The sequence below is a fragment of the Ochlerotatus camptorhynchus genome, unplaced genomic scaffold (assembly GCF_037179485.1).
Source record: "Ochlerotatus camptorhynchus isolate MF236.1 unplaced genomic scaffold, CSIRO-AGI_Acam_v1.1 ptg000007l, whole genome shotgun sequence".
In the NCBI taxonomy this organism is placed as follows: domain Eukaryota; kingdom Metazoa; phylum Arthropoda; class Insecta; order Diptera; family Culicidae; genus Ochlerotatus; species Ochlerotatus camptorhynchus.
The window spans coordinates 399425-412570 of NW_027040499.1; the positions used below are offsets into that span (position 1 = coordinate 399425).

At 43.5% G+C, this 13146-nt stretch overlaps 2 protein-coding genes across 2 annotated transcripts; both read right to left on the bottom strand.

Moving 5' to 3' along the window:
* Window positions 1–254: 254 nt before the first annotated feature.
* On the bottom strand, window positions 255–1114 carry LOC135697012 (uncharacterized). Its single transcript, XM_065216560.1, has 2 exons — window positions 580–1114; window positions 255–506 (listed from the first exon to the last, which is right to left on the bottom strand). Exons 1-2 carry the CDS (start codon window positions 1054–1056, stop codon window positions 255–257), a joined length of 729 nt encoding a protein of 242 aa, XP_065072632.1. The 5' UTR covers window positions 1057–1114.
* A 93-nt stretch (window positions 1115–1207) lies between these two features.
* On the bottom strand, window positions 1208–2372 carry LOC135697019 (uncharacterized). Its single transcript, XM_065216574.1, has 2 exons — window positions 2291–2372; window positions 1208–2235 (listed from the first exon to the last, which is right to left on the bottom strand). The coding sequence occupies exons 1-2, from the start codon at window positions 2370–2372 to the stop codon at window positions 1208–1210; spliced, it is 1110 nt and encodes a 369-aa protein (XP_065072646.1).
* Window positions 2373–13146: the final 10774 nt, after the last annotated feature.

Here is a 13146-nt window from a genome sequence, read left to right on the forward strand (position 1 = left end):
GCTGAGAAAGTGCTAATAGAAGTACGGATGCTGTTTAGATTGACGAGAATACGTAAATTCCCCTATCTGCATTATACTGCAACAAATGAAAATTAGCGGACTATTCCGTACCGTTTTATACCACACACATTAACAAGTTTTACCTGCTTAGCACAATTTAATAATAAGGATTTATGGTTAAAATCACTCTGGTTAACATTCAAAGTCCCATTGGTTTACTAGTCTTTAATATCACTTTCTCCGATATTACCATGCTACGCTGACCGACTACTCACGTATTGCATTCCCTCATAGGAAGCATTCCAACGCGCGACTTTCATTAGGTACAGTTTTCCCATCAAAAGCTCGGCCAGAAATGCCACCAACCCAGCGGCCAATCCGAAGCCAAGCATCAGGAACGCACCCAGCAGATGAGATGGCTGCAATTTAATTGGTCCAGCGTTATTCCGATGGCGCGAAGTGGCAATGGTCAGCTGTATCTTGTTGTTCTCGAACTTCGACACCACCTACCAATGACAAGCAAGGTATGTACTCATTATGAGTGCTAAACGAACGCATGCGCAGTCAATAGGAACTCACCTGCAGTTCCCAGTAGCGCTGTATTCCGCTTTGAAATATCGTCAGTATCAACTGATCCAGCTGTTCCATCATCGGCCAAGTCTTGGTGGACATGGCTACGCAGTTTTCCCAATAGATATCCTCTATCATAAGGTGGAATTTGTGCGAGGCTTCCTCATCGATGTATTCACCGATTGCAAAGTGACTGTATGGCAATCGTTCCACGCTGTAGGCCAAATCGAGCTGTTTGGTGTGCTGATTTAGGATCTCCTTTGGATGAGTTTGAAAATTATGCAGAATTTTGACAATGGTCGGTTGAGTTGCCATCAGAATCGAGAAGATCCACGCGTCGTGAGTCGATGCCCAGGGAATGTTGCTTTGCGCCAACTCAAGAACCGTATCAATTGGGGGTTCGTATCGTGGGATGGTCATGATACTGGAAAGGCCTCCGCTGTAAGCGTTCCCGATCATCAGGCCAACAAATAGCAGCGATCCCATGATGATAATTTGTGATATTAGCTTGTTCCGATTGATTCGAAGCAGAACCGATTGTAGAATGAAAATGCTGCCTATGGTCATGAACGACCCGCACAAATCAATGCGACGTTTCTGAAATGTTCGTTTAGTGTAAATTTATTGTGTCTTCCAGTTACGGGGAGTTTACCTTTTTGAGAAGAAAATTATCCACCATGAAGTTTACAATCAACGAAAAGAAACTCATGAATACGAACGTACTCCAAACAGCAATCCACAAATTTTGTGAAAACGGCAAAATAGGAATCAACCACCCACTAAGTAGCTTGGGCATTGGTGTAATGCAGGTGACTCCGGTCCGAGATATTGGCTTCGACAAGGTCAGGTAGATAGACTCATGATGCCAAGAATAAAGTGCTCCCACACCAATGTCCGCTCGACGTTCAACTACGGCACCGATAATGCCATTCCCAGTACGATTGTCCAATATTTCACCCCACTCTCCTGCCTCGTCAAGCGAGATATCCAAACTGCAGTTGTACATGGAACAGAATTCCAGAAATATCCTGCTCTCTGTTCCGTCAATGGTCAGCACTGGTCGTTGTTCGAAGTATGCATTGGAACCTTCAGTTGAGTTCCCCTTCTTCCAGATGGTGTAAGGATGATAGTTAAAGATAGCTAAGCGTACAAACCGGCCCTCCAAGTTGAGCAACTTGTCCGGAAACAGATCGTTTCCTTGAAGGAATGTACCTTGCGATGGAACGAAGCTGTCCAGTATCATCAACTCCTGGAAATGGTCTCGACTGGAGAATCGGTTAGTAATCAATTCGATTCGATCTGGATCGATAGGAAATAGTAACAACAGTCTGGGAATATCATGAATTGCATCATGTTGGACTAGTTGATCTATCGCCGTGTGGTTCGATTGACTATCGACGAGGAAGATGATCTTCTTACTGGAGAATCGCTGAATCGTTCGATCATGTAGATAGTTGAACCGATCGAGAAATACGGACGATGCTGCCTGGGTGACTATGAATGACTGGCAGCCATTGTCAATACTATCCTGAAGTGTTACATCGTTGAAGTTTGCTTGCCTTATCCAGTTTGTCAAATACGGACTTTTGAAGTATGACAAATAATCATGATCGGGCTGTTTGGTAACTATGCAAGTGCAGTAAACGTGTTTGAAATACTTCAAAACTGGTAAGGAAATTATCGTTAGTTGTCGTGCAAATACTCAATAGAACTACTTTACCGATCAAGTTGACCAAAGATGATATCCCGAAGGCAACGGGGTCCTCCAAGGTGTCCAATATGCTGTAGTCTGAGAAGGACATCCTTCTTTGTTTGAGGAAACCTACTAGTGGAAGACGTATTTATAAACCGGCAAGATGATCCTGCATTATGCAACAGGCTTCAGTTTCTTCATGTACATTCGGTAATTGAATGAGCAATCGTGCCCTTGGGATACCAGCAAAAGATTTGAAAATTGTCATTGGAATTCATCCAATCTGCATGGAAATTGTCATCATAATCGATACAAGTCCGTGTGTTTACAATCAATTTATAGTTAATTTGCTAATGTTTCAATCGGATAATGGCTGCGGAATGTCTCGATTTCAATTTGTTTACCGACGTTTACTGCGATGTTATGATATTCTATTGATATGTAACAGCGTAGTTACCGTCAGATTGGGCCGTTTGGTTTGTGCAATATGAACTGAAAAATAAAATTTCATTTGAAAATTGAGCAATGAAGTTTCTCGATTCAGCACTTTGCTTGAGCAGACCCTTCTTACTTATTCAAGTTTATTTATTTTATTGTCATTATCAGTGACCAAGCCCCCCACCCCCGTGTCATCCAGTGACGCTACGCCACTGCCTGGGGGTACCCGGAATATATCCGGGTGTAGTCTATTTGGCTACCAATCACCTTATCATCGTATTTTAATGTGATTTAATGGGTTTTAATTCAATTCATATTCAAGCAACTTCCCCGGGGTACCCGGAACATGTCCAAGTGTGTCCAATGTGGTCTGGAACACTTAACACGACTTGCATTGATCTTATTTTTGAATTCTGTAGTAATTTGATGTGTTGCATGATGGTTTTGATACGTTTTCCGTTAAATCCAGCGTGAAGGCCCATATTCACCGGATCTTATTCCGGCCATATCTCCGGAACCGGTTCACCGATTCCAAAACTGTTCAATAGCGTTCAATGGGACCCCAAGACCTATCACTTGGCGCCGAGTTTGTCCAAATCGGTTGAGCGGTTGCTGAGAAACGTGAGCGCATTCATTTCGTTACATACACACACATACAGACATACACACATACACACACACACAGACATGTTCCGATCTCGTCGAGCTGAGTCGAATGGTATATGATGGTTTTGATACGTTTTCCGTTAAATCCAGCGTGAAGGTCCATATTCACCGGATCTTATTCCGGCCATATCTCCGGAACCGGTTCACCGATTCCAAAACCGTTCAATAGCGTTCAATGAGACCCCAAGACCTATCATTTGGCGCCGAGTTTGTCCAAATCGGTTGAGCGGTTGCTGAGTAACGTGAGCGCATTCATTTCGTTACATACACACACACATACACACGTACACACACACACACACACAGACATGTTCCGATCTCGTTGAGCTGAGTCGAATGGTATATGACACTCAGCCCTCCGGGCCTCGGATCGATAGTCGGTTTTTCAAGTGATATCTATACCCTTCTTTGTAAAAAGGGTAAAAACGTAGGGTAGAGAAATACTTCGGCATAATCGCCCATTTTAGGTCTATCGAGCAGAAAACTTCAAATAAATCCTTGATTTCGGCGTTAACAAGTCAATTATTCATAGGTGCGATATTTTAGTTCAAAAGCTACCGAACGAAGTTAATTAGAACGCGTGATATGACTGTTTGCACTCATTATTCTCAAAATCAAATAAGCGCTCCGACCGAATCAATTTTTATCTTCATCCGATAGGCCGAAGTGAATTCAAAGGCGTTTGAATGGCGTCCCATGCCAAATTTCTAACAGTGTTAGCTTTTTAACGATATCTCAACAATGTGTTACTTTCTATCAAATCTTACGGCAAGGTAAGTACATTTAGAAGTTATCTACAGGGAAAACATTTTATTTTGTGATATCATGATATCAAACTAATTCTCAAAAATAAAATATGATTCTATACTGTCTTCCCTTTTTTGAAAGCTATTCGTTCTTTAACATCTGATTTTCAGATAACTTGTATCGATGTATAACATTTATTTTACTATTGTTGAAATTTTTGGGATCAATTTGGATAATTCTGTGTGTTTGAATAATTTAACCCATCTCATTATAAGGTAAACAAACTTTTTCCTTATTTTAAGATTGGCAAATTGGAACCCAGGATTGTGAGTTTTCGAGCGCTTCGAGGATCATAGGCAAAGCAAATATTTAAATAATGAGAGATCGTGCAAATAGGAACATTTTCAGATGAACAATTTTTAGCTTTTGATTTTTCATAGTACATCTCCATCCTTCAATCATGAGAAGCGCTTTCGAGTTTAAAAAATTTCATCTGATATTTCTGTGTTCATCAGAACTCATCTGACAAATCAAACGGCCCTTTTCAGGGTCACAAAATTTTTTGGCTATTTGAATTTCTATCTTCTCAATGCAATAAGGCAGTTCTATGTCAACCATATAAGATCACCATAAATACTTCTTTGTACGGCTACGCTGGACATGGGTTGACCCGGTGGTTGGAAAGGCAGCCTTCATCGCTACGAGAAATGGGCACTCAGAGAGCCCAGTTGCTTCAGGATTAGAAGCTTGGTTGCTTCCGTTTTGCTGGTTCCAGGAATTTCATTCATGCCAAGATTAGTAGAATTCCTAAACAATCTCTTTTGAAATTAGTTGGTGACCCTGAACAGGGCCGTTTCTGATAGGGAAATTGAACGAAGCTTAACCTCAGGTGCGTCCCTGACGCTTCAGGTAACAGCGCCACGAATGACGTTTTCCAGCAACACCTTGCCTTGAGCACACTCGGGTTTCAGATCAGACCGGAGATACGCTTGACATCACCACGACGAGCCAGACGACGGACGGCGGACTTGGTAATACCCTGTAAGTTATCATACAACACAATTGGATCCTCCTTTGCCGAGTCCTTTGCATCACTTGCCACGTCCAGTCATTGTTTATGCTGTTTATGTTTCTTCGGGTAAGATTGAAACGAATGTGACAAGAAATTCCAATTTTCGGCTTTTTTATACCTACTTGAGGGTTAAATTCTTCTTGTTGTTGTGTTCTTGTTCTTTCATCGTTTACGATTGGTTGAACATAGCAGATGCATGTTATAAAAGAGAATGGAAGTGATGATCAGAACCAGTGTTGGGAAAATATCAAAAAATCAAATCTCACCACCGCCCAATATCACGCTTGATTTTCGTAGACAAAAATCAACAAGCAAACTAGTGCGGTTGACTTTGCAAGCTGTGATATCGCAGTTCGGAATATCAAGCTAACAAAACTCACCAGCTGCAAATCTCAACAAACTGTGGTGAGATTCAACTACATGATTTTTGCTTTACACCCGAATGCAACCGAAACATCCATAACGGCTGGCAGCAGTCACTTCGTGTCTGCCATCGGTGAACAGTAAAAAGAGATAGCAAACTATACTTTCTCTTTCGAAGAATACGATGGGCAACGGAATCATTTTTGTGTCGAGTCAACTTTCAGCTTGATTTTTGCCCGTTGTGAATAGTCTCGCAATATCAAAGAAGCTTGTAAAATCAATATCAAGCATGATATTTTGTTCCAACATCACGCATGATATTGCGAGCGCATGAGAGCGGAAAAACATCGATTGATTTCTGATTTTGCCAAGACTGATCAGAACATGATTTTCTGCTTGATCGTCAAGCAGTTCAGTTCGGTGTTAGCTCGGTCTCTCGAGTTGTTTAAAAAGTTCGTGGCGATAGTGTTCGCGCTCTCTCTTTCGCGGTTTGTCGTGCGTGTGTGTGTGCCCCGAAATGGGGAAACATCGGTCGCGAAGCCCGGTGAAGGTCCAGAACCCCGGTGAAGGAAGCTCCGGTGTGCCTATCTCGAACAGGTTTGCTGTTCTCCCCATGGATGGGAATATCCAGCCAGCTGTGTTGGAAAAACGCAGCAAGAAGAGGAAGAAGTCCGATGTCACTGCGACCAACGCCAGCGACATCGGTGATTTCGGCGACGCCATCGGCAACGAAAATCCTGCCGGTCCGAGTGCGGCAAAAGTGAAGCTACCTCCATTGGTAGTGAAAAATGCCCATCTTAATGAGCTCATCGCAGATCTAGCGACGCTGGGCGTTAAAGCCGAATACAAGTTGGGCAGAGTCGGCACCAAGGTGGTGCTCCGTACCAAAGCGGAGTATGACTTGGTCGTTGCCCACCTGAGGACTTCCAAGGTGGAATTCTTCACCCACGACATTCCCGGTGAGAAGCCATTCAAGGTCGTCATTACGGGCCTACCAAACTTCGTCCCGAAGTTTATCGAACCTGAAATCAGAGACCGGTACAAGCTGGCCCCAAGTGCCGTCTATCGGATGACAAGGAAGGACGAAAATGTGAAGGCGTATCCGGATAGCCTTTTCCTGGTACACTTCCAGAAGGGAACGGTGACGCTCCACCAGCTGAAAGCCATCCGCTCCTTCAATTCCATCATCGTCTGCTGGGAGCCATACCGTGGCGGCCATCGCGATGTGACTCAGTGCCAACGGTGTCTGAACTTTGGACACGGCACCCGCAACTGCAACATTAAGCCACGCTGCGGCAATTGCGCTCAAGACCACGCCACTTCCGACTGCCCTGCGGATGGAGCCGTGGCGTTAAAATGCACCAACTGTGGTGGTGCTCACCAAGGTTCCGACAGACAGTGCTCCAAACGCGAGGACTTCAAACGCATCCGAAAACAGGCGGCAACTAACAACCAACCAGGACGCAAGAAGGACCCGGCATTTTTCGGACGGACGGACGGATTTCGGACGGAGGATTTCCCGCCTCTTCGTGCTCCTCAGCAAAGGCAAGCGAATTCGCGGGTGCATTCCGCTCAAGCAACTTCTGGTGATTCTGCTGGCCAAAGCTCTCCATCCCCCCCTGGATTCTGGAGACAACCACAAGCGCAAAACAACAATCCCGATCTGTTCTCAGCAGATGAACTGATGGAAATTTTCGTCAACATGTCCGGTGCTCTTCGTAAGTGCCGCAATAAGCCCGAACAGATCCAAGTGCTCGGTAAGTTCATCATCCAGTATGGTGTCTAAACCGCTAACCATCGCTACCTGGAACGCTTGCTCTGTAAGAGCAAAACAGATTGAGCTTGCCGACTTCCTCCGCAAGCATAGCATCGACGTGGTTCTTCTAACCGAGACCCATCTAAAGTCCGGAGACAGCTTCTGGTTGCCTGACCACAACATTATCCGGCTTGATCGCACCAGCTCCAGGGGGGGTGGTGTAGCGGTCATCGTCAGAAAGGGAATCAAGTTTTGCACTCTGCCCCTCATCCGCACTTCTATCATCGAGGCCATTAGTGTGGAGGTGGAATCACCAACTGGAAACGTCCGGTTCATCGCTGTTTACTGCCCACGCCAGTGTACCGCAAGCAACGGATTAGGAATCCAATTCAAGAAGGACCTGACCGTCATCACCCGTACTAGCTCCCGATTCATCGTTGGGGGTGACCTGAATGCCCGCCATGAAGCTTGGCGGAACTACCAGAGGAACCGGAACGGATGTCTATTGTTCGACCACGCACAACATGGACTGTACACTGTGCAATTTCCGGACGAACCAACCTTCATCTCTCCGGTGGGAAATCCCTCCACGCTGGACTTTTTCCTGTCAATCATCGGACTATCCAAGCCGGAGGCGCACAACGATCTCAGCCTTGAACACCAACCGGTGGTGACTGAAGTCGGTGTCAACGTGGTTCCTGCTAGAAGCTGCCTGCGTAAAGACTACCACCATGTCAACTGGGTGCAGTACGGACGAATGGTGGATCGATGAAAATCCACTACTCGACACCGTAGATGACATCGACCGGGCGTTGGAAGGACTCCAACAGGCCATATCCGAGACTGACGAGACATGTGTTCGACAAGTTCCTGTGAGGGGTAAGTTTGTTGCTATTGATTCCCACACCCAATTATTGATTCGATTGAGAAATGTGCGTAGACGCCAGTTTCAGAGGACTGGAGACCTGGGCAAAACCTGGGAAGGTAGCCAAGGTCCTGAAAACTCATCCCAAACCCGTTCCACCTCTCAGAGTCGAAAATGATGACGATCGGATTTTTTTTTTTTTTTATATTAATTTATTTGTACAGGCTCAATCGAATAAACTTTACAGAGCCGAGTTATCATTTACATTATACATGATTAATGTCTTAAATCTAGAGTTAAAGGAATTGAACCGATTACTCGCGGTCGTCTCGAGGTTAGTGGAGATTTACAATTACACATCCAACCCCTTGAACCAAGGACTCTTCGACACCTTAGGGATGATCGAGAATAGCCATCGTCCCAAACTCCCTTCATTCCATTTATTTTGCCAGCTGGCGAGCGACTGTTGACGATAAATGAAGAAAAATTCATTGTAGGCGATTTGTCGATCGTAAATATCGCCTTGCATAGCACCCACCTTAGCAAGTGAGTCCGCCTTCTCATTGCCCGGAATCGAGCAATGAGATGGGACCCATGCAAAGGTGATGACAAAAGATCTTAAAGATAAAGCACTCATAAGCTCTCGTATTTTCATGAGAAAATACGAGGAGTGCTTTACCGGCCTCATGGATAGAATAGCCTCGACAGAACTGAGACTATCCGTTAAAATAAAATAGTGATCTGGTGCAAGTGAGGCGATTGTTTCTAGCGTATAGTGTATTGCCGCCAGTTCAGCAACATATACGGAACAAGGAGCATGAAGCATTCGGGAGACGCTATGAAATTCGTTATAAATACCAAAACCAGCGGACGCCTCTATTGGTGATCCATCTGTGAAGAACGATCTTGCGGAATCAACTTGGCCAAACTTCGCAGCATAAATTGACGGAACAATCATGGAACGATGATGTGATCGGCTTTTTATCACCCCACAGGAGAAAGCAAATGCGATCGGCGAGCATGTCGCTTCATCGCATTTGCTTGGCTCGAATATCCAAAGTCCGCTCAAAGATCAGGTAACCGAGAGGGAGCAAATACTGATTTTTCTACCTATTCGTTACGCTGTGCATTTGGAATTATGAATGCGAAAAGTAGCGTGGAGCAACGGATGGTATACGAAGTATCGCACACAAAGGACAGCTTGAAATTGAATGAATGGTTATGTTGACTGCTCATGAAAAAAAGGACAGACAGAAGCCCTGATCAGGTTGCGCAATGCGTTCAAAACCTAGATGCCTCCCCTTGTGTCGTGCCTCCGGCGGATATGATTACAGTACAACAAATTTGCTCAGCGCTGAAGAACATGAAGGCTCCCGGGCTTGACGATATATTCAACTTGATCTTGAAGAGACTCAGCATGAAAGTGCAGTCTCTTCTAACCGCTATCTTCAACAGATGTTTGGAACTGCACTACTTTCCAAGCATCGCAAGCCCGGTAAGGATCCAACATTGCCTTCAAGCTACAGACCAATCAGCCTTCTTTCAGCGCTGGGCAAATTGTTCGAGAAACTCATTCTCAATCGTTTGCTCAAGTTTGTCGAGGAAAATAACATTCTCCTTCCGGAACAGTTTGGATTCAGAAAGGGGCACTCCACCAATCACCAGCTAGTACGGGTGATGAATAACATCCGAAGTAACAAAGCTGTATCCAAGTCCACAGCCATGGCCTTGTTAGACGTTGAAAAGGCGTTTGACAATGTTTGGCATGACGGACTTGTGTACAAGCTTTGTAACTTCAACTTCCCATTACATCTGGTTAAAATCACCCGTAACTACCTTCAGCAAAGGTCGTTTAAGGTATCGTTGAATGGTTGTCTTTCAGACACGTTTTCCATCCCAGCAGGAGTCCCGCAAGGCAGTTTGCTGGGCCCCTTGCTTTACAGCATTTACACTTCCGACATTCCTCCCCTCGGAGACGGTTGCGTGTTAGGTGTCTGTATCCGCTGATTTGCCGCAGATCCCGCCTCTCAAGGGTGAACAAACTGGCCGTCTACAAACAAATCATAGCACCTGAGATCCTCTACGCAGCTCCGGTGTGGGAATCATGTGCACAGACTCACAGGAACAAAATTCAGGTCGCTCAGAATAGAGTGCTGAGGATGGTTCTTGATCGTCCTTTCGACACTAGAATAACAAATTTACACGAAGAGGCAGGCATTGCCAAAATAGATTCCAGAATTAACGAAATTAAGACTAAATTGGCACAAAAATGTAAATTATCAGAACATGCTTTGATAAGCAATTTGTATATAGTAGATTAGGTGTATATAGTAGTTGTAGGTTAGTTATAGTTGTAAATAGTAGTTATAAGTAGTCTCCTTTTTCCAATTCAAATCAAACCAATCCCACCAAGGTGGTCATACTTTAAAACAGGCCTGATAGGACTAGGAACTGTAATTAATAATAATTGAAATTTCAAAGGAACTAAAGTTGAAAAGACGCATCTGTGTCACTTGATAAGTAATACATGTAAACCACACAAATTCAAGAAATATAGAACATTTAAAGTCAAAAGAGTAAAATTTTTATTCAACAGATTGCATTCAATGTATCCACATCGTATAATAGCCGCACCAAGCAGACCGCTCGTAAGTCAACCGGCTTCTCTCAAACAGATGGTCATCAAGGCCGTCCGCAAGAGCGCTCCAGCCACCGGAGGAGTGAAGAAGTCTCATCGCTACCGGCCATGAACTGTCGCTCTGCGTGAGATCCGTCGTTACCAGAAATCGACCGAGCTGCTGACTGCAAGTTGCCTTTCCAGCGTCTGGTCCGTGAAATCGCCCAGGACTTCAAAACCGATCTGCGCATACAGAGCTCGGCCGTTAATGGCCCTACAGGAATCCAGCGAGGCCTATCTGGCCGGTTGCCACTAAAAGATTCCACAAGAGAGTTGGGAAGGAAATTTCTCCTGCTTACAACTGATCGCATCACAGTGAATCCTGATCTAAAAATTGCAACCAGCAAGTGCCCTAGAATCAAAAGCGGTGCGATTCTATAACGATGACTGTAAGGGGCTTAGAAGCAGAAGGGTGAAAGCCAATTATCTATCGATTTCCTCTTTTGTGATGACCATGGCTTCCTATTTCTCACTATTTCTGCTATGCTCTTCTATCATCCACAAACAACAAACGTATCAATTAATGTGTGTTTACCGTCGAGTTAAGGTTCAATTTACTTTGATCCATTTTCTAAAAATTCAAATGCAGTTTTTTTCGACACATCTTTTCAGATTGCATAAAGCTCACGTCATTCTATTCTTTTTGATATTTTACACAAAATGAGGCGAGCTTTTTGCAATCTGAAATGGTGCGTCAACAAAAAACTGCATTTGAATTTTTCGAAAATGCATCAAAGTAAATTGAACTTTAACTCGACGGTAAACACACATTAATTGATACGTTTGTTGCTTGTAGGTGATAGAAGAGATCAGGATTCACTGTGGTGAGTGATGCGATCGGTTAAAGCAGAATTTGTTTTTATTTAAATCTAGTGGGGTTAGAATAAGGCATAGTGAAAAATTGCAAGGAATGGGACAGGCCTGGGATTGAACTTCCTACCTTCTGCTCACTAAGCAGAAACGGTAACCACTGAACAACCGAGCCTCGTCGTAATGCAACATCGACATGTTTCGTCTAGGAATGATTCTCTGATGACTGTGTTGGGGAAGCAGCATATGCATGTACGTAATTGGTGGATTTGTTAGTTAATTCGACGCTTTTGGACAAGGCTGGACATTTACCACTTTTTCAATAGTTTCTTGTTGAAAATCAACATTCGGAAGCATTATTATATTTCTGATTGGTGATAAAATTATTGAAATTGGACCAGGGACAGCTGAGTTATTAACGTTCAAAATCTTTCACAATTTTGTTTCATGTTCCATTTTCGGTTTTCACAAAGTGTACCCCCGTATCACAGACGTAGTCCTACGTCAAAAAAAGTAACGAAAACGGGACATAAGGCATATTAAACAAATTGAAAGAGTAGTGATAGAACGTCGGTGAAAGGGATTTAAAGCCATAATGAGGTTTCGTTTCAACTCGATAATCGACGTTACTTTCATCGAAAGCGATGAGCAAAGCAAAGACGAGAAAATTTACAGGCAGCCTTTCGTTCTAAGCGTGCTTCTTTTCATTTCCGTTTCGTGCTGATAGTCTAGGTAGGCGTTATAGAAATGATGCGTTGTATGAAAGAAACAAATCGTTCAACGCAGATAGGACATATTGTAATGTTCATCTAGAGATCCAGAGATAGTCGCAAACTATATTGTCTATAATGATGAGTCAATCGCAAAATCCTCCCCAAGCAATCAACTTGCACTAACTGGTACTCATGTCAGCGATATCTTTTTTTTTGCGAACCGTAAAACGGGGTAGCTGGCTATACGATGGCTTTATCAAATTGATTGCATTTTGCAACCTTTCATGTCGAATAGTGAATGCTTAGTTGTTATTTTTTCTGCATCGCAGGTGAAAAGAAAATTCCTACAGGTTGTTGTTAATTCTAGAGTGCCAGAAAAACATTGTTCGGTATGCAATCAGTGCTGAAACGTGGACATTCTTATATGGTTGCGAACGCGTACTGCACTGACCCTGTGAAGTTTATATGGGAATTGCTATGGGAAAAGTTAACTTTTTGTACCAATCGTCCTAGTGCTTCGCCAGAATGATACAAGGACTAGTTTGTTATCAGTACTTATGAAAACTTATCCCAGCTCCAACTTTGCTCAAGACCACATTTTAATAGAACGTCAGGCTAATTAATTAGTTGTTAATTAATAAGAAAGATTATGTTCTTATGATATGCTCCATCAACTGCTCAGGGGGCTTAATTGGTTTGGAATACATTGATAAAAGTTTCACATAGTTTCTATTAGGAACTCACATGATATTTTTCCAGTAACAAACTTAATGATT